The sequence below is a fragment of the Phyllostomus hastatus genome, unplaced genomic scaffold (assembly GCF_019186645.2).
Source record: "Phyllostomus hastatus isolate PE091 unplaced genomic scaffold, TTU_PhHast_1.1 phas_contig_38, whole genome shotgun sequence".
Taxonomy (NCBI): Eukaryota; Metazoa; Chordata; class Mammalia; order Chiroptera; family Phyllostomidae; genus Phyllostomus; species Phyllostomus hastatus.
The window spans coordinates 2,031,449-2,053,475 of NW_025333869.1; the positions used below are offsets into that span (position 1 = coordinate 2,031,449).

Below are 22,027 nucleotides of genomic sequence, written 5' to 3' on the forward strand. Positions count from 1 at the left end.
ATCTAATATCCCCTGGAGCAGGCTGTGTCATTGTGCCTCGATGGCACCATCCTCAGTGCCCAAATCCCAATCTTGGCCTTTGTGATGGGTGCAGGATCGGTTTCTCCTGGTCCCTGATAACCTCAGTGACTTCCATTGTCTGTAAACACCTGGACATCCTTTTATTGTGGGGAGCCAGCTTTCTTAACCACTTCTCCTTTGGTTGCATTTTGGTAATTTGTGGAGTGATATGCACATGCTTTGGACATGAGCTTTTGTCAGCTGTATATGCTCTAAGTTGTTGGAGATCACAAGGGGAGAGTGACCCTCAGTGAACTGGAGCTGCACTAGCAATGGGTGTCCTGCAGGCTCCCAGCTGTGGAATGTGGGTTCTGCCCAGGTTTCCATAGCCAGAGTGGTTTTCAAGGGCACAGCCTCGGGAGCTGAAGGTATGAAAATAAAAGGACTGCATGGCAGATGCAATATGGCCTCTGCACAGATGCCCTCATCATGGCTTTGGTTCCCTGATTGGACCTGAACCTGCCTCCCCCATGTTGGATACAGGCATACTCACCCCACTTAGCACCTTCCCCTCACATGGTCACATCTCAGCTCAAGCTGCCTCTGTAGACAGTGCTCCAGGTGTGAACCTGTCTGGCTTCATTTGTCTCTGTCACTGTTGGTGAGTAGCTGTCCGTGAGGTCACTGCCAGCTCTGTCCAGGAGTGACAGTCACTGCAGTCAGCCTGACACCTTGGCCCAGGAATGATGGTTACTACAGTCACTGTGCTGGCTCAGCCTGGGAGTGATGGTCACGGTGGTCACTGTGCTGGTTCAGCTGTGCAGTAATGATCACTGTGGTCACCTTGCAGACTTAGTTCAGGAGTGACAGTCACCTTGGCCAGAGATGATGGTGACAGGGGCCTTGAGCACAGACACCCCATCCGTGTCCTCTCTGCTATGACATAGCCTCCTGGTGACAGTTCCGGGCCCTGGTGATGAAATGGAGGAAGCTATGTGTTCCTCCTGTTCCTGTAAAAACCCTTCATGAAGAAACATTTAAAGCTGGATAAAAATCTCCAAATATTTGGACATTTGATGTTTCTGTGTATGACCCTCCCTGTTGGAGGCTCCTATCTCCTTCCATGAAGCACTGGCAGCTCACAGTTGCAGGTGTTTCTGTAGTGGATGAGTGCCACTGAGATTTTCAACATAAATACAAGAGATTAGCTTCACTTTTCTCCTTATTTATTGTTAGTGCTCACTCACCAGCAGTGAAGCTCCTACCACCCACATGGTTTCTTAAATTCCATTTTTGGACAGATGTACTCTCTGTTCATTCAGGAAAAAGAAACACATCACTTTTTTACTGTTACTTCTATGAATTAAGAAGGTTGGCACTGAATTCTTGAATTGAGTCACTGAAGCTGACGCAGAACCATGGACTGCAGACTCCTGGATGTGATGACTTTCACAGCGGGAGAGTCACAACCTTCACTGGGACTCACCCGAAGTAGGACCTTCCAGCAACAGACACACAGACTGTGAGTTGGGGGTCAAGGGATGTATTAAATTTCCCTTTATAAACAAGATGAATGGTTACACTAGCATTTCTCTTTCTGTGTTATTCTTAACTTATCTGAAACTATTTGAAGATAGAGATACCATTATTTTGAATTCTCATGTCAACATAAAATAGAGAATTCACAGAATACACAGTTATTGATGTAACACTCATCAATCAGGGTGCTGTGGATTTTATATTAGGATTCAGTGATGTAGTAAAAAGAAGAGCTGTTAGAACTAGAAAGTAATTTTGGAGGCAGCAGAGATGCTTGGTGGAAATGAATACTTCTGCGTGGAAAGAAAATCCAGGAAGGACACAAATGAGACACCAAGATACTCAGCACATATATTTTAATCAGAGATGATGCAGAATATGACAAAACCACATTTTACTAGAATAATTATCAGCTGTAACACATGAAAACAGTTTCAAAATGGATTGAGGCCATACTCTTTGACAATGGGCTTATTGGAAATGTAGACACAGAATCAGACATATTTATGCATCGTCTAGCACTGTCCTGTCACCAAATCACCTTGTACCAGTAGATGGGTGTGGGTGCAAGCAGGAGTTGTGTTGTTGATGAACTAAGTCTTGTTGTCACAGAGCCACAGTTAACTAACTATGGATAGATATTAAAGTATTTTAGATGCAAAAGCACTTCCTCCTAATAATTGGAAATATAACTTAGAACTGTTTTGTGGCATAGACCTATGATTGTCTGAAATAAGAATGCTTCAGGGAAAAATTTGTATGAACACATCAGACTAGAATTTTAGAGAATAATCCTGGTGGAATTTTTAGGGAAATCTTCTCCGGGTCTATGTATGAAAGCAAGAATACGTCAGATTATTTTTTAAATGTTTGTATTGACTGGCCTATGCATAGACAATTTCCTTTTCAGTGTGGTTACAAAATCTGTACATTTCAAACAGTATAGAAACAAGCAGAAAAGATTGTGCCACACACCCTGATAAGTTATCTATATGCAGTTAAATTTACATATATAAAAGGAAATACAGACTACTCCCTTATAGTGCACAGTTATTTTTAGACACAGTGTATCACTAGTGAGTGGCTTTGGTCACAACCCTAGTTGTCCTCAGCACAGAGAATGAGGGCAAGGTCAGTCCGGTACAGCTTCCCTCCATCCGACAAGGCCATGATGCTCTTCTTATAGGTGGGGATATTGTTACTGTCCAGATCCTGCACAGAACACAGAGGGCATGTGGTCCAGTTACATGTGGAAGTGAGGTAACCAAGGCCCAGTGAAAAAATGTGACATGGAAACCCTTCCTCACATTGATCTATTGAGAGGAGCTGGATTACGTTCTTATGCAAATGTGGGTAATCACAAGATTTTAAGATCTTTTGATCAGTTACCAAATCAGGATAAGAATTGGAATCTGCTCCTCTGCAAATGTTAAGAGTTCCAAAAGTGGTGTGTGGTGTGCCTGGATGGATCAGTAAAGTCTACCTAGGAAGTAAGTGCATGGTAACTAATTACCTGTTTGTTCTTCTCACACAGATCCCTCAATAAAGCATCCAGTTCGTTTTCATCTATATATCCGTTGCCATCCTGAGGAAGGAGAAATAGAGCAGGTTGCCCAAACCTGCTCGCAATGAAAGGCAATGCAAACAACTGAAATGCTCAGAAAACCCCCTCCTGCATCCTGGGCAGTGTTGTAACCCTTCTGTCAGACCTGCTCTGAGGTTCCAGAATAGATTTGAAGTGCCTCACATTCAACACCTTACAGTTGTAACATACTTTGAATTTCTCAAAGAACTTCATATTTAGTGCTTCACTGAATGTTCACATCTCCTGTTGAAGTAAGTGGTTACCCCGTGTTCCTATGAGTGGCCTGGGGAAGCCATGTGACTGGACTGATGTCACAGTGGTTTGGTCCAGAGTACAGACTTTAGAGCAAATAACAGAGGTTAACTAGTGGCCTTGCAAAAAGCCTTTACACACACATACACATGTGCAGACACATGCATACACACGGTGGTGCCTTCCACTAGGTGAGAGGAATCTACTGGATGTGTTCATCCAGATTAATCCTCATCCCACCTGCAGAGTGAGTGTTATTATCTCTTGTTTACAAGTGAGGAAACAGGCTCAGAGGAGTTTGGTATCCAACTCAAAGCCTCATAGCAGGTAAGTCATAGCATGGGATTAGCATCAAGACTTGCCTAATTTGGGACACCACAATACATTTCCTATGAAGAGAATGAATCAACTAGGTGATTTTAATAGATCATGTTGCTTTTAATATGAACCTTGAATTTGAGGCTTTTTCCCTCACAGTCAGCATTTTCCAAAGTCTAAAGAATTATAGGTAATAACAAACTTTTACCTGATCATATAGCTCAAAAGCTTTATTGAATTCCTTCCCACACATTTTGACTCCCTGGAAGATAGAGAAGAAAGCAAAGGTTAAATGCTGCTAGTAAGTTTTATTTGTGTTTTTCTCAGTGACTCTCCCACATTCTAACTGTTCAAGAAAAATACTATTTATGATAGAAAAAATGAGAAATACCTGAAATTTAAGGAGAAAATTCTCCTGCACTGGTAGTAATCTTTTGAGAGAAAAACATAACATTAATAGATTAGATTTTTTGACAAGGACAGCTTATGATGATAATATTTGCTCAGTTCCTAAACTCACCTGGCCATCTCAGTTAATTCCAGCTTCCCATCATTATTTGTATCAAATAATTTCAGCTGAAAGACAGAGTGTCATTATTATAGCCATTGAAGAATAGTTTATTACATGAAGGAGAAGAAAATACAAAATAAAGCAGTTTGAGTTACCAACTACTTATATAGATATCAAAGTTGTAGAAAATAGCATTTATTATACTTTCAGTGCAAATTTTCAATTCTATAACTTATGTAATTGCCAAAGTTTCTCAGAAAAATTTAGAATAATCAAAATGAGTAGTGATATTAACTAGGCTTATAGAATACTGTCATTTATTTTTCTTGCAAATATGTGCATATACAGGGATGGGAAAAAGTAGGTTTACTGTTGTAATAAATAAAAAACAAATAACTAATATAAGAATAAATAATAGCACAAGAATAAATTCTGTGTTTTATATACTCACACTGTAAACCTACTTTTACCCACTCCTGTGTGTATCAAGATGTGGGGAAGATGCTGTCTAACAATGTACAGCACATCCTGACTCTCCAAACAATGGTATAAAAATAAGTACTTGTTCTTCTCTTTTAGAGCATAATAGAGTACACACAGAAGCACAAGGCACATTCTGTGAACAAATTCTTAGAGAATAGAAGTGTTGAGTAATGTGTAATTGTTTTGGTTTCCCTTGGATGCTGGACAAAGGAAACTAAAGCCCCCGATCTGCCCACGGCACATACATACACCAGACACACCTGATGTAAACACCCACACATCCTCACTGGGAAGCAGGTAGAAATACTCCTATGCTATACTGGATAGAAGAATTATGTGTGAAATGTATCAAATATGTATACTAAATATGTGAAAAAGTACATTATTTTTGTTCATGAAAGAATGCAATCATGGTCAGAATGGGGCCTGTAGGCATTCTGTGGTGAGAGGCAGATTTGTTCATGGTCTTATACTGACACGTTTTATAAATCATTGATCATCAGTTCTAACATTGTTACACTAATATCAGTACTAAGAAACTGGACACCAGATCACACATTTAGTGTCCATAGGGAAATATTTCCCCACATATATATTTAAATTTTAATTAGTTCTTGATTAATTTGCTTCCCAGATTTGAACTGGTTTATGACATTTAATCAGTTATGCCAGGCCAATCCAACAGGGGAAAACTCCCATCTGAGTGGTTTTAAAAAGGTTGCTTTAAATTTCTACCTGGAAAGGAATCATTACTTTAAATAGATATCCCTTAAGATTGGTGCAATACAGAAAATTGGTAAATGTAGGTTATTGTCCTTTTCCCAAAAGTTAGCACTTAGCTCTGCCCTCTGTGACACAGTTGTATGCTGATGCTTTGATGAGGACACTTTCTTACCACTTTATAATAAATATCACTGTATAATGAATAAGGCAACAGTTAGGTTCTAGAGGTTTTTTTCTCCACACGAAATAGGCTGACATGCTGAAAGTGAACCTCAGTTTAGTCAAATATAATCAAATCTTTTATAAGATTACTTCTCAGGGTGACTAATCAATGTAATATAACACAGTTTTTATATAAGCACTTTGTTTTCTGGGTCATTTGTTTAAATCCTGGAGGTAAGAATTCACTGTAACTTTACAGTCCTTAAAGCATGGACATATAAACATGTACTGATCTGAATAATAAAACTTTAAATTTCAAAAAGTAAACAAAATAATGTTGCCAAAATACTAGCTTAATCAGTTTAGGAAAAATCCTCTTAGTCCTAATGCTATCCTGAGTCAAAATTAGCAAACTTTATGCATTTGAAGTTAACAAACTTTATCCACTTGAAACTAATTAACTTCAAAATCATGGAATGATTTTACCTGGGTCTTCATAAATTTATTTGATGTTCATTCCTAAAATATTAAATGTCAAGGTGTAGAGCAGTTTTCTTGGCTCTATTTTCAACATTCCACAATAGATCTCACTTATACTTTTCACTATAATATCAGAATAAGGCTACATTTGGATTTCCTCACCCAAAGCACCAAGATAATATTTCAAAAAAATAAAAATTAGGAGTAAGGGGTAGAAATACCTGTTTTTAGTCTCTCAATGAGTAAGGTAGCTATAAGTTCTCTGTAAACTCTAACAAAATCTCTGATTTCCCACATAATGATAAAATTGATTCAGAACTTCTATAATAAATGAGGTTTTAGTGATATAATTTATATATCTATAATGGAACACATATGTGTAAGTTATAGAATTGAGTGACATAATTACACTGGCTTTTAAGAAAAACAAGTGATTTTTGGATAGATAAAATTACCAACTCTACAGGAAGGGAAGTGCTCTTCTGTTGAGTCTGTAGCACTAACCCTTAAGGAACCTGCAAGGGAGCCTTGGAATCCTTACATATTTAGCTTTTCAAGTGAAATTAGACCCATGCGATGTGGTGCCCACACCATCGGTTATTTATTTCATTCTCTGCAGCCTGGGAATAAACAAGGCTCTTGGCCACAGTCTTTTCAGGATCAGTCTTACCATTAGGTCTGTATACTCAGCCAGTTTTGTATCATCAACAGTCTTGTTTGCTTTTTCCAGCAGGTCCTTCAGAAAGTTCTGTTAAAACAGAGAACACTCAGGTAAATTTCATGAAACAAACAGTGGGCCTCCGTTTCACATGCTATGAAGCATACCATCTGCAGAGTGCAAAGAAAATCTCTTTTCAAGGGTGGAGCTATGTGAAGAGGTTAGAAAGAAGATGAGACCATGTGGTCCTCCTGGCATTCCAACAGAGATGCTGCCCTTGACAGGTATGGTGTCTGTCTTTTCCTGAGCTGCTCTGTCCTACTCTGTGCGACACTCTGCTTTTATGGTTTCAATGAATGGAGTATCTGAATTGTACACTGCGTAGGAATCTGAGTAAGTAATTGTGAACTCAGCCACCTCCATGGATGCATTTCTAGATATCGATACCCTCACCAATACTTGAGTGACTCTGCAGGAACATGAGGCCCTTATCTATACTTCATACCTTGTGTGAGAGACTATCAGTGAATCCTAATTTCAAGTATATCATTTACAGCCAGCATGAAGTTCCTTTCTCCAGAGGATAGTCATTAGCTCCAGGTTGTCGTCACTGCACCAGGAGGTTCTAACACATTTGGGCACCAGAGATGTCCTCTCATCTCTGGAGGATATGCGATAATATTAACATGGAGAGGATGAAAAAGATGACTGTTAATTTGACAGCTGGAGATTAAGAGTGAATGTAATTTTTTGAAACAGACGTAAAAGCTTCATAAAAGCTTGCCATAGAAATGACAATGTAACAACAAAAGCAAACCCCAGTCTTTCATTTTTGTCTAGTGCAGTTCATTCTTGCCTCCTTCTCGGAAAATGACTAATGCTGTTGTGGAATATAAGCATATCTGTGCGTGGATGTTATGGAAGGATAGGATATCTTAGGTTCTGCAGAGGTTTTTGTCCCTCCCAAATGTACCAGTTCTTCAGGGTGATGTAACTTCGTTCTTTTTGCAAGAGGACACATTTGGGGGTGGGGGTTGATAAACTTATTTTCACTTCAAACATTCTACTTCAAATCCAAAGTAAGCATGGAAAACTTAAAACTATCTGTTAGCAGTGAATTTTATGAGAGGCTTTTGTCAGAGATTAATTGGGTTACAAATCCTCACCAGAGACAAAAATGGTGGTCACAAAAATAGCCTGGGAGAAACCTCGAGACTGAAGTTTGAAGTTGTGTCTGAGAGCAAGCGATGTTTTATTCTATTATAGATCTTAAAATTAGCTTTCTTGAAAGATCCATTAAAAAAGAATGCCAACTTATCTTCAAAATCCCCAGAGAGGAGGGCTTTTATTTAGAATCTCTTCCTGAGAACAAAATTTAGAACAAAGAAGGAGACTTTTAGAATATTTTGAGGTCGGGTGTTGGAAATGAGCTAAACTTTTCATTATAAACTTGAAGTAATTTTCAAAAGAATTTTTTTTGGTTCAATGGGATAAAAACACAGTAGCTTAGCTGTCACCTTGTGGGCTTTTCATTGCTGAACTGCAAGTTTATCAAAGACCTTGTTTTTGGTGATTTCACATTAAAATGTTTACATTTTCAAGAAGCTATAGGTAAATATGTCTTAGCAGTTTAAAATGGTCCAAGTTCCAGGTGTCACTTGAACCATGTCCAACATGACCAGGAATGTGCATTTATATTTGTATTTCCCCATAGCTCAAGAGGAGGCAGCTTTCAGGAGCGAGGTGTGGCCCCCAGTGGTGGTAAAAATATTGGGACATCATTTCATATTCTCTCTGGGTCTACATGTGGTTCTTTTCCCAGGCAGCTGTGTAATCTTGAAAATTATCCAATATCCCTGAACTTCAGTTTCCTTGTTTGTATAATGGGAATGATGACACCTGCTTGGCAAATTTTCTGTAAGCATTGAATGTTAAAATACAGTTCAAGCACCTCATACTGTTCCTGCCACATAGTAGGTGCTCAGTAAATATAAATGTGTTTCCTTTCGATCACTATATTTTAAAGATAGTGAAAATAGGATCTCCTGGACTGAGAAGTCTTAGGATTAGTATAAGGAAATAAAAAACAGATACTTCCATATTTCTGAAAGGCTAGTAAATTATTGAGTTCATGAGTAGTAGAATTTATTTTACCTTGAATTTCACAAAATCTTTTGTGTGCAACATGTTGAGCTTTACAATAAATCTGAGAAGAAGGTACTGTTACCTCCATAGTACAGATGTAAAAATCAGACAGAATGATACAAAGATTTGTCCAGGGGCCAACAATTTCAGATCTTTTGGCCTTTCTGTTATATACCCCTGCTTCTCCCCAGCTCATTAGTCTGTGGATATGAACAGATATGTTCATTTTTAAAGTAGTATTTTTCAACAGTCTGATCAATTACATATGTTATACTTATAAGGACTTTATTGTTGAGATGTGGCTGGGTGTATGGATGTCCAGGCTATGACACCAGTGAAGCTGGGTTTATGCACTGGTCCTGCTTCTGATTTCTAGAGGCCATCAGGAGCTCACTCTACATCTTACCTTTTCCTGATGGGGGTAAAACTGATCTCACAGAGCTCACTCGGACGTTAGACACAGTAATATATAATGTACCTGGCAGATAGTAGGTATCCAATTACTGTTAATTTTTATTTCTCTTGAAAGAGAAATCTATTTATATAGTTGTTTAATTTATAAAATAACTATCAAGTTTCAATGAAAAGGAGTGGCATATTCTGCTTAGTATTTGTTATATCTATTTTATATAACAATTTGTGTTATATAAATTGCTAATTTCTTGCATTGCTAAACAGAATTTGAAGAAGTACTTGAATACTCTTTTTTGATCTGGTTCTTCATTAACAATGTGAAAATGTGAGTGAAAATGTGCCATTGCTCAACACCAGTTTCTTTTGTGGGAGGTTTATAAAAAGCTGCAAAGTTCAGAATTGTGTTTGCAAGGGAAGAACTTGCTTACCTTCAGCTCCTCTGTTTCTATGAAGCCACTGTGGTCAGTGTCGTACTTTCTCCATGTCTGTAAGTAATTGTGGGCAAGGAAAACCAAAATGTTACAACAAAGCCCACGTTCTGCCTAATAGGAGCAGCATTCTGAGCCTCGGCCCAGTGACAGCTGTCTCTTACCTTCATGAACTCCTCACAGGACTTCAGCTGCTGGCATCTGAACAGAAGCAGGAAGTTCTCTTCTGTGGGTAACACGTGAGCCAACTGCAAAAGATTTAGAAAGTGTTTGAGAACCTGAAAACAAATCTGTGGAATTTGCTGCTGCTCAGTTTTACTTGAACTTGTGCTTTGGGGGCAGTTTCATTGCCTAGAAAACCAGGAGAGGAAACAGTTTAGACTCAACTTTCCCTTCCTGATACTTTGTTCCTAGAGAGCCGTGGTTTTCCCAGCCTGGCTGCCATGTTGGACTGTTCCCTGGTGAGGGCAGTGGCTGCAGCTGGCCACTCCACTTTTCTGACATCATACAGTCTTGCCAGTGGCTTGTACCTTCCCTCTATTCTATGTCACAGGCTCCTTTCAGGCACAGAGAACAAAACATGAGGGTCATGCACTTCATGTGGCAAGAAAGAAATAGTAGTATGAATGTAGGGGAAAGGGTCCTAGGGAGAAGCACATCCTTAAGTCCAAGGAGGAAGATGATCCCAAGACAATTGTAAGGCTCAGGACACAGGTGAAGAAGACAACTCTGATCAATAGTGGGGACTGAGGAGTGATAGGGTCTGTTGCTTGAATTCAGGACTTGGGCTTAATTTAGACTCCTTTTTGTGACCCTGTAACATGTCTCCTTAGATCTCATTTCATAACTTAAATTCCTCCTTTATTTTTTTGAGAAAAAAGGGCTCCAGCTCCCTTTCTAAGATGAATATAATTTATTTCTTGTGTGCATGGAGGGAGGGAACTGGATTGATGGCCTCACCGAAGCCTGGGTTCTATTCCTGGCTCAGCTGCTAATTAGCTGTGGTCCTGGCAACTCCCTGGGCTATTTCTATCCTCACCACTAAAAAGAGTTGACATAAAATCCAATGTCTCTTAAATGTAGTGAGTGCAAAAAGACTGTGAGAATCTATTTGAATGGCTACATCATCACCATTAAAGAATGCACTCACACCACATCTGTAACTTCCAGAAGTTGAAAAACCCTGAACTTCAGGCATGGACTCTGGTCACTGGATGTCAGACTGAGAACCTGGGGTCTAGATTAACCTTAAGGTCAGTGTATGTTCAAAATTTCTAATAAACTATCAAAAAGACACTCAACTTTTTTTCCAATTTTCATCCATTTAGGTCCACTAAAAAATTTAAAATTTAATGTAAAATGTATTAGTCTACCTTATATGCAAGTAATTTCAGCTCTTTTATGCCTATATAGAAGGTCCTTTAACTTACTTTGTTTTTAGATTTTTAAAATAACATCTCAAATTAGAACCATTCTATTTATTGACACTACAAAGAGGATTGAAACTAATGAATGGGAACAAACATCTATAAGGATGTCTAGTGTGACTCAGCCAGAAAATATTTGTTTTTTTATTCTGAACAAAGGCCATTGGTTGGCTGAGCATTAACATAAGCATTCATTTAGGAAATGGGAACTAGCCAATGCCAATTCTTCCTGTATTTGTTGGTATGGGACTTATGAGATATATTTGCAAGGTTTTGGTGGATATCCCCATATTCACTTCAGGAGGGCAGATGTCATTCTTGATCTCCATCCCCTAAATGTCCCATGGGGCACTTAGCACCTTATGTGCCTGACATAGATGCTGTGGATTGGTTGATACTTTTACTTTATGAAGATACTCATTTAACATGATTTATAGTGAATAATTTTTTCCTATGCTCATTGTAGTTTTCTATGCTGGATTTGCATAATTATTGTGCATTGTTTTGAACAAAAAGGAATACTTTTTCTTAAGTTCTAGTTATCAAAATCCACCAAATACATGAAAACAGAAAAAATAAAAGAATAAGCTAGTAAGCAATGACCTAAGGTAAATTAGGAAAATTTTAACCATCTTTATTTCAAAAATTAAAATTAATATAACTCACATGAAGTTCAGAGATCTTCAGAATGTCAGACCTAGAGATGGCAAAATTGCTTTTAATTTTTGTGTAAGTGTACATTTTTTTGCCCATGCCATTTGGTCCTACTTGTTTTAATTATTTAAAAAAATTATATCTACATACAACATATTCTATCTTTTAATTTCACTGAACTCTTCATGTTAAACTGAGTACAGTACCACCCTATTTTGTAGACATTAGACATCATAAACATGTAGAAGGTAATAAAAGACACAGGCCATTGAGAGAGAAGCAGTGACTGTGTAGATAGCACAGGGCTGCAGTGACAATGAACACCACCTTTTTCAGGTGTGCTGCTCAGCATGATGTCCCCATGCCTCAGAACATATGTGCGAAGTGCAGGGTCTCTCAGTAGAGGTGTTAGGCAGTGTTGCCTTACCTCAGATTTGCTAGGTTACTGCAGACCAGACAAGTGTCCTGTTGCTTGTCCCAAGATTACCAGTGATTTCTTAATCCTTAGGCTGCCTCTCTAGTCTTTTATGAACTCCAAAACATTTTCATGGGCTGGAGATGAGGTGAACAATGTCAAGGTAATGAGTGGAAGGCAGATGGATGTGGCCACACAGAGACTCATCTGTGAGCATGGGTGGACTGTCACTGAGTATGGGGAAGCAAACATCCCACTTGCCTGACTGCCCTACTAGTTTGTACAAGCTTGGAGGACGGGGTCTGTTCCTTGCTTACTGTTTCTTTGCCTAGCACCTTCTACCCTTTCAGTCAACATTTTACTGACCAACTGAGTGAAGGCTGCTGATTCCTGTTACAGTTAATGTAAATGAAGTACAGTTCCTTTGCAGACATTACTGAGCTGTGGGTGGGGCAGGGTGCACACTGTGACATACCATCCAGAGCTGCTTTCAGGGGCTGGGAGCATTGCTGTGGTCTCAGCTTTCAGGTCTCTAGGAAGTGACCTGGGCTGAAAAGAACTGTGTCTCCAAAGACACAAGGACAAAAAAGGCCCAACCTTCTCACTTAAAACTTGAGACATGTTTGAAGGGTCTTCCCAGCCTGAACACACTGTGGGGTCTGCTGAAGCCTCTGAGGGGCTGTATCACAACCCAGTGTCTCCCTCTGCCCAGTCCTGCTCTTTCCATTTCCCTTTGACAGGTACTGATCCCAAGAGTACTTCTAATAAAACTCCTTATTTCTCATCTTTAGGGCAGGCCTGCTTCCCAGGGAGCTGGCCCTGCAGTGAGTCTCTACTTCCCTCTTCTGTGGCTGTCATATACTAGAACCTTTGCTTTATGTTTGGAGTCAACTGAAATCCCTGCTGTGGCATGGAGCTGTACTGTAAACATGTGCCGGAGTCTGGGTACCCAGTTACCCTAGGAAGAATCTTACAAGGAGGCAGACAAGTTCAGAGCAGGAAGTAGATAGAGCAAGAGTAGATCTTGCTCTAAGTAGCTCTAAGTACCAGGAAGGAGAAGGACAATTTCACTAGAAACAGTGACTGAACGAGATACAGCAAAGCACACACAGAGTATAACCCTAATGTTTAAGACAATCCTGGTGTGTGTTGACCTCTTTCCATAAGGATTGGCAAAGTATTCAATTTTCATTTGGGAACCAGAGAAATGGATTTTCCTAGCCAATGAAAAGGGGATCTAGGAAATTTGGAAGAAAATGCAGCTCATATACATTTAAGTCTAGTTGAATTTAACAATTTGATTTGACAAGTTATATAAGATGTAGGGGAAACAGCTTGGCATTCAGAAGAGTGCAGTAGGTTTTCCAATGAATTATTTTTGTTTTAAATAATAATAGCAAATATATTTATTGCATTTTGCAATGTGTCAGAGTTTACCTATTTGCTTGGCATGTATTGTCACATTTGATGTCAATACTCAGATGTCACCCTTGTACACAGCCAAGGAGACAGAGGCTCTGAGGACAGATGGGCTACTACTACATAGCTTTTAGTTTGAGCCAGATTTGAGGTTAGGCAGCCTGACTTTCTTGATTTTGAGACCCTGCTTCTTTACCACCATGACCTTCAGTTAAAACCTTCAATCAAAAAAATTTTCCTAATCTACCACTTAAAAAATCTATCCCAAATGTAGTTTTAAATCAAATTTCATTGTCTGTTATTTCTCCAAGTTAACAGATATAAAAGGAATCTGCCAGAAAATTATATTCACTGTGTCTGAATTTACATGGTCATATCCCACTATAGAAGTCTAGGGAAATTCCTGTTTCTCTGGGAAGGCTATTACTGTTTTGAGATTAAAATGGCTTTTAGGTCTATCTTTTCAGTGGACTCAGTGACCTGCACAAATAGACACAATGGGAGCAGAGTGGTGGTGGGTGGGTTCCCACTCATGCCCTGGGGTCAGGTGAAAGCTTGTGGATTCTACATCCCACCAAAGGAAGTACCTACACTTAATGTGAGCCTGGAGAGGATTTCCATTATCTGCTAAATCATTCATTTTCCTCTTGAATTATTTGAATCAGCTTTCTCTGAAATAGAGCCATTAGTCTCCATCAATTTAGAGCATTTTTAACTGTCATGGTATTTGTTAAATTATCTCAGAATTTAAATTCTCCTGTTTTGACTTCATATTAACAAACTCTTTATTACTTAATCATGTGTGAATTTTAAAATTTATTTAAACATATGAAATTAAAAACTTCAGAAAAAAAGCACTCTTTGTATGTGTTTTCAAGTATGAAAAGCACATTGTTGAAAAGTATCAAGTCATCTTCACCAGAACAGAACTTTGAAAATTAACCACTATCCTTCCCGATCTTTTCCATAACATATTTCAGTTAGAGCTAATCAGTCTGGCCTGTTCCCATCAGGAGAGCAGACTGCTGCATGAATGTCATTGGGTCTATTTAGATTTTATTTTTAAAATATTGTATTTATTTTTAGAGAGAGGGAAGGAAGAAGTAAAGGGAGAGAAACATCAATGTGTGAGAGAGACATTGATCTGTTGTCTGTACTCATGCCCCAACTGGGCACCACGCCCGCAACCCAGGCATGTACCCTGACCAGGAATCAAATTGGCAACCTTTTGCTTTGTCAGATGATGCTCAACCAACTGAGCTACTCTGGTCAGGGCTTCAGATTAGGTTTTGATGAGCCACAAGTCACCTATTTAATGGGGATAACATTTAGACAAATCCAACTTTTTCTCTATGAACACCAGACTCATGGTGCAAGATGTGATTGGGTTGGTAAGTACTAATTTTGGATAACATAGATTTTCCTTCCCTTCATAGCTGGCTGGGATATCTGTGTTTGTGTCCCATGCTATATATTGGATTATTTGGCAGGTGACATTTTATGACAGGTTGAAAAACAGAAGAGATGAACTTGATTTAATACTACATCCCTGTGACACCAGAAGGCGTTTTGTAAGTGTAGGTGCTCCCATTCTCCAACCCACTTTCTTCCTGTGATTCGGCACTTTCAGTGTCTTTTTCCCAGTCTCCCTTCTCTCTTCACCTTGATTTAACTGTCTTGGACAAATGGAAATTCACAGGTACCACTGCAGTAATCTCTCTCTCTTGTGTCCTCCCTTCCTCCCTTCCTACTGTCCTGCCTTTCCACCACCAGGTTCCTGATTCTCTCCTCTCCACCTGTCACCCCACCCCCACCTCCTGATCCTGGGCTGATGAACTCAGATTAATGAAAATCATTCCAGGGCCAGAGTCAGATCTAGGTTTTCTCACCCCCATCAGTGGGGACTTCGATGTGTCATTCAACCTTTCTGGCTTCAATTTTATCATAATTAAAATGAGGAATTTTGGCTAGTTTTCCTCAGATATCCCATCTAGCAAAAGTTCCATGTGATGGAATACCTAAGCCTTCCAATCCATTTTATATGCCTCACTTCTCTCCCTTTAACTTTTCTGTTTCAGCTGATCTGAAAGTTATCTTTCTTATGTTCCATGATTCCACATCTGGATCAGTTTGTCTTTTTCTTAATCTGTAAGTCTTATTATTATAAATTTATTTTTGTATATAGCAATGAGTTATACATAAGCAAAAGGAAAGTGCATACTCCAGAGAAATACTTTAATTACAAAGATAATAATGGTATGTCCTTTAATTTGTAGTAGCTCTTTAAAAGTATGTGTATTTCACATTGATATCACAGCTGTCCTATTAGGTTAATTATTTGTAAACAAGGTCAATCTCTAAATTAAAGGTAGATTGTGACTACATGTTAATATCCCAAATATGTCACAATCTAATACACTAATGCAATGTGTATAACATACATTATATAAAGAACATAATTATGTTTGTGACAGCATATTTTAAAATGGGAATTTATTCATTTTTCTAAAAGCTGTCCACTCAATGTCTCTAATAGAAATAGAGATAAAAATAGGTGGAGGGATTTTAAGGAGTAGCTGAGACACCAGCATCTAAAAGACTGGAAATGAGGGAATATGGAAGCACTAATATGGGATCATGGTTTTGGCCTTTGATTCATGGACAAAAGTCATCATCAAAAGATAAGATTTGACATTCACATTTTGAACTTTTAGAGACCTTAAACAGACCATAACATACTCACTCACTAAGGCTCACAGACAAATTAACATAGAATTTCAGAAACCAGGACTCAGCTTTTGGCTCTAACGTTGTCATAGGGACTGCAAACATTTCATTTTATATTTAACAGAAAAGTCTGTTCTGTTGAATGATAAAAAACACTTGTGAAACATGCACATGGCTGGTGTTGTACTGAGTGAGGCAGGTTAGGTCATGGGATGGGTGTGCACCTGGGAGCTGGACACTTGGCTTGTGCCGGCAAAACCCTTCACTCATCCAGGTTTCAAGTGTCTTGTGCCAAACTTAGGCTGGACTCTGAAAACTCTTGGATCCCTTTAATTTCTCAACAATTTTTTATTTTATATTTATGAACAGAATGTAACCTGTTACTTAAGCAAAATAAGAGTCTCCAAATGGGCCTTGCCATATCATGTTTGAGTTGAGTTTAATAAAATGAAGCTCATTTATAAAAACTGTGTCAGAAAAATGCATGTTTCTTACCTCTACAATTCCTATTTTTCCATCATCTCTGTGTGCATACTGATCCACAAAAGATTTCATCTCAGGTGATAACTCCTAAAATTAGATAAAATAAGTAAAAATTTGTAAAAATAAAACCCAAATCAAATTATGTTTGTGATGGTGTTAATACCTTATTGCAAAGAAAAACCAGAATTAGAACCCTTAGAATTATGTATGTTGATTAACTAGGTTCATGAAAATTAAAGACAACTGATATACAGTATTTGCTGGTTTCCAATGAAGGAGTTATAATTATCATGATCATTTCTGAATCAGTCATTATGATTTATCTTCTGTTATTAGTTTTGAGAATATACTATCTTTAAAATAGCATCAGGATTATTCAGTTTACAACCTTTAGATAATTTAAATATAATAATCACTGTTAATGTACTTTTAAACATTGCTTCAGAAGAAATTCTTTCTATTTCTATATTAATTGTCCTATAACATTGTCCTTGTTTAACACATTTCACCTGTGGAAGGTAATAATATATGTTTTCAGTTCAGACAAGCAAAAAAAGTGAGCATTAAAGTGTGACTCACTTTGTAAGCAAAGAATATTACACCATAAAAGTGGCATTAATTAATTGAATAAGTAAAAAAATTAAACATCAGAAAATATGTCAGATAAAAAAACAACTTGTACTTTTATTAGAGATAGACAACACTGATGATCTTATTTTAGGGCACTGATTACATGTATAGTATTCCAGTGTTTCCTTCTTTCCACTTTTTTCTGAGATGATGTTCTCTCTTCCATGAATTTTAGTTTAATGAGACATGTTTAAGAGTGATAAAGTGAATTCTTTGATCACTTGGTTTTACGCGCCCCCCCCCAATCTGTTCTGTTTCATATACAATATCTCCCCATATTGACAGGTTAGAGATCTATGAACTATGAAGTGGTGATCTGAACAAAGGGCTAGTATTCAGGAGGTTGAATGTAGACTTGTGGTGTCCAGCACAGCTCATTTAAAACAGCCCTTTTGCATTCACTGAAGCCTGTTTAAAGTAGGTCAGCCTTTATTAATATCCTGTTCTATGTCCTTGCAGACTAAATTAAGGTCTCAGTTATTGTCATAACTAAAATAAAGTGGTATTTACCAGCCATTCGATCCAGAGACAGACTGATTAGTATGATTTAAGGGCTATATTGAGGCTGAATATCATTATTATAAGTTTTACAAAATCCTTTATGAGCTAAATTAAATATTGTGTGTAGAACTGAGGTAGCACATAGTAATTAAACAATTTAATTATAACACAGTCTTTTAAAAAATATTTCTAGTATCAATCAGTTTCAACTTGCATTTCTTAAATTTTACTATAGTAACAACTGTAAGAAAGTGAAAGTGGCAATAGTGGGAAGTTCTACTGCAAACTATTGTGTATTAAAGTAAACAGAAGGCAAGGCATTTGTTCTTAAATCTTAAAATCCTGTATTACCACTAGCTTAACTAGAAGAAATGACATTTAGTTTTTGAGCTTTGTGGATGATAACGATGTCAAAATCAATGTTTTAAATAGTGTAAAACATAATGAAAATAATTATAATAATAAATTAAAGCTTTTAAAAATGAATGAGATATAAGGACTAAATACAATGTGTAGTATAAAAGGGTAAAAGATACATTGGGTTGTTATACTTCATAAATATTATATTTAATTATAGTTAATATTAGCGAAATTTTTTAAATTTCACATTATTCATACGATGAACCAAACAACATTTCCATTAATACAGCAAAACCCATTATCCTAAGGCCAAAAATGCAAGGAAACCTTGTACATAAGGTCAATATCTATGTTCTAAGGTAAAAAGGGAAGAAATACATAAAAATGGGTTTATTGCAATGAGGCCAGTAGCACATTGAACTATTTTTTGGTACATGAACCTCTCATTTCAGATCATTATTTAGACTTTAACTATCCAAAGACTATATTCATAATCCAGAAAATGGTCAATAATCAAGCTACTAGGTGACTTTATATAATACTGTGTCTGTGCTCAGATTTGGTATTGTTGGATTATGATCTAATAATTAGAGTTTCCAATATTCTAAAATTGGAGCCTAGGCAGTAGAAAAAATAATTAAGGTCTATAATCCTTAAACCCTAACATAAAATCATTATTTACAAAAAAGTACAAATACTAAAATGTGAAGAGGAAAAGAGAAACCTGAAAAATGTGTAGTTTCTAAATATTTGATTTTCTAAGGTGAAAATAAATCTCAATATTAAAATAACTTCTAGAAAAATTAAATATAATCATTTAGCTGCTGGAAACATCTTACGAGATTTCACTTTGAAATTTTTTAACAGGTAAGAGTTTTTCAACCAGATATTTTAAATGACAAAGAAACTTGTTTTTGTTTTATTAGTCAAAGATACATAGAGCTATAATGATATTATTGCATGAATTTATTTACATGGTGACATGTAAGATGAGGGAGGGTGTAAAGAGAAAGAATATATAAAACATTTTCTACTTTATTTGATCCCATTCAATTATACTTTCAGATTTATATAATATTAAATCTGGGTAAAACAATCCCCAGAGCATTGTCTGGTTAATATTGATTCAGTCAATGATTTTAGCAACTAATACTTCTGTAATGCATTACATTTTCAAGTCCTCTGGGAGTGTTTTGAATATGTTAGACAAAGATGTGTATCAAATATGAAACAAAATGTATCTCTAGTAGTTGTGTGTGTGTGTGTGTGTGTGTGTGTGTGTATATATATATATATATAACATTTTATAATTATATATAACTCAATGTGATGATTGCCTAAAGGTCACACACACCTATATTTTCCTCCAAATGTGTATGTATAAATATATATATTTATAGTATATATTTAATTTAATTTAATATAATTTAATATATATTTATAATATAAATAAATTATATACACAAATAAATATATATACACACACACACCCATTAAATGGGGCAAAAGTAGATTTACAGTTTGCAAGTATATGAAATGCAGAGTTTGTTTTCATATTATTGTTATTTTATTTTCCATATGAACAACTGTAAACCTACTTTTGCCACACTCTGTATACATAATTTGTTATGTAAAACCTCTTTCTAATGATAGTCAAAAGAGCCAAAGATTAACATCTAACTAGCCCAAATTCATCACTGCTTCTGAAATGCAGTCTTACATAAATCCCAATAGATTAATAAAATTCTTAACCTATTTTCCTTTATACAATCACCTCATCTATGATAAAAGCTGGGTATATTTTATTTTTATGCTGACAACGTCTTTTCTTAACAGGTTAATTTATGACCAAAGGAAGTCATTTAGAATTAGTAGGAATTGTCATTTGTTTAATTAACTGACTTAAATTACAAATATCAGTTATTTTTAAAATGTCATTAAATGTTTATTATCAAAGTATCACTTTTTAAAAACATTGAATTGTTACAATTGCTTTACATTTTACATTTCTAACTTTTGGATTTCTCCCTTTTGACAGAAATGAACACCTTTCTTGTTAAATTTTTGCTTATTATCATGGTGCAAGTTGTCTAGCTTTCTCTCAGTGAGGAAGATCAAGATGGACATCTTCCAGTCTCCTCAACCACATCAACATCACAACACTAATAAACAGCAATAGAAAAAGATCCACAATCTGTAGATCTGCTTCCTGACCATCAAGGGGCAGAGATGTATTTCTACCCCCTTGCTTCTCATGCAGTTAAAGAGAAGTTAAAAATTACCTAATCTGACACAGCCCCAGGGGTGCTGACCTGCTAGGTATCCAGCACACACACTTTCCTCTTATGCACCATTAAAGCAGTGCAAGTATAGAAGTTGGACTGTTAAATGCTTTGGTTTCAGATTGCAAGATTTTTCTCTTTAGGGAATCTCACTCTCTTTGACTGTCTCTTTCTCTCTGTCTCTCTTTCCTTTTGTCTCTCTGTATGTCTCTCTGTCTCTCTGTATCTGTCTCTCTCTCTCTCTGTGTGTCTCTCACCCTCTATTTCCCTCTCTCTTTGTCTCCCTGTCTCCCTTTGTCTGTCTGTATGTCTCTCCTTCTCTTTCCCCTACACAATTTGGAAGGACCCTTTCTCAGTCAATAGATGTTTACATGCCCTGGAAACAACTGGACCCTCCCTGGCTCTTTATGAGAGGGTAGAATATCTATATACTCTTCCTTTGCAACTTGAACCTACCAGCCCAGCCTTCTTCCGTGCCTGCTGCAACTCCTGGATCAGGTTCTGCAGCTCCTTGCCTTCCAGGTACCCACTTCCTGCAAAGACAGAGGCACCAGGTGTGAGACATCCCAGTCCCTTTCCCATTCAGTGTCCAGGAAAGTTGTTTTTCTGGCCACCACAGAAGTTCTTTCCTGCTGGAACCTGAATTACCCAGAGGTGGGGATGCTGAGTATGGCCACAGGACCTTTGGAGAGCAGTGTTCCCTAATCCCTGCTCCCTTCCACTTTCTTGGAGAGAAAGAAATTTAAGGTTTAGGGTAACGTAGAAGCAATATATAAACTTCCAAGTTGACAGTCCCGCCAGCCGCCAGTCGGGAGGTAAGATTGGGGAGCTGAGGGGTGGGGGAGAAATAAAGAAAAGAAGCAGGGGAATGGGATCAGAGGCTGGCAGAGAAGGGGACAAAGGGGCGGGGGTGTTAGATAGGTAAGAGAGGACATAGTCACCGTCAGCGTCGAAGTGAAGCCAGATTTCGAAAAACTGTGAGGCTGAGATGAGGGACGACTGCAGGTGGGACTCTGCCATTGTGCAGCGGAGTGTGTGTCAGGTTGAGCTTGTCAGTGCGCAGGAGCCCCAGGCCGGGCGCTGTCCACGGTGCTGCTCAGCCCAGAGCAGTTTAGCTTAGCTCCGTGCCCTTGGTCCAGCCTTTATCTCCCGCCCACTGCCTGCCCCGCCCATTGCCCGCCCATCACCCTTTTCTTTGCCCTCCCCTCCCTGGAAGCAGCAGGGGGTGGCAGGGGATGGCAGGGGGTGGGGTGGGGTGGGGGATGGAAGGCGGGGTGGGGAGGAGGATCTCAGCTCAGGCACTCATTCCCCAACATTCACTTTTTCCAGAAAACATCTCTATCCTGAATATTTTAGTAAAATAATGTATGTGCACAAGTTTTGATTATCTGGTGGAGGGGGCAAGCTGATAAAGGGTGGAACCACATAAAT

At 37.8% G+C, this 22,027-nt stretch overlaps 1 protein-coding gene across 1 annotated transcript; it reads right to left on the minus strand.

Annotated features, from left to right (window-relative positions):
- Positions 1 to 1,886: 1,886 nt before the first annotated feature.
- CALB1 (calbindin 1) lies at positions 1,887 to 21,779 on the minus strand. Its single transcript, XM_045842180.1, has 11 exons — positions 21,538 to 21,779; positions 21,053 to 21,129; positions 16,836 to 16,910; positions 9,863 to 9,946; positions 9,699 to 9,755; positions 6,724 to 6,801; positions 4,215 to 4,270; positions 4,086 to 4,125; positions 3,903 to 3,956; positions 3,053 to 3,124; positions 1,887 to 2,751 (listed from the first exon to the last, which is right to left on the minus strand). Exons 1-11 carry the CDS (start codon positions 21,614 to 21,616, stop codon positions 2,638 to 2,640), a joined length of 786 nt encoding a protein of 261 aa, XP_045698136.1. The 5' UTR covers positions 21,617 to 21,779; the 3' UTR covers positions 1,887 to 2,637.
- Positions 21,780 to 22,027: the final 248 nt, after the last annotated feature.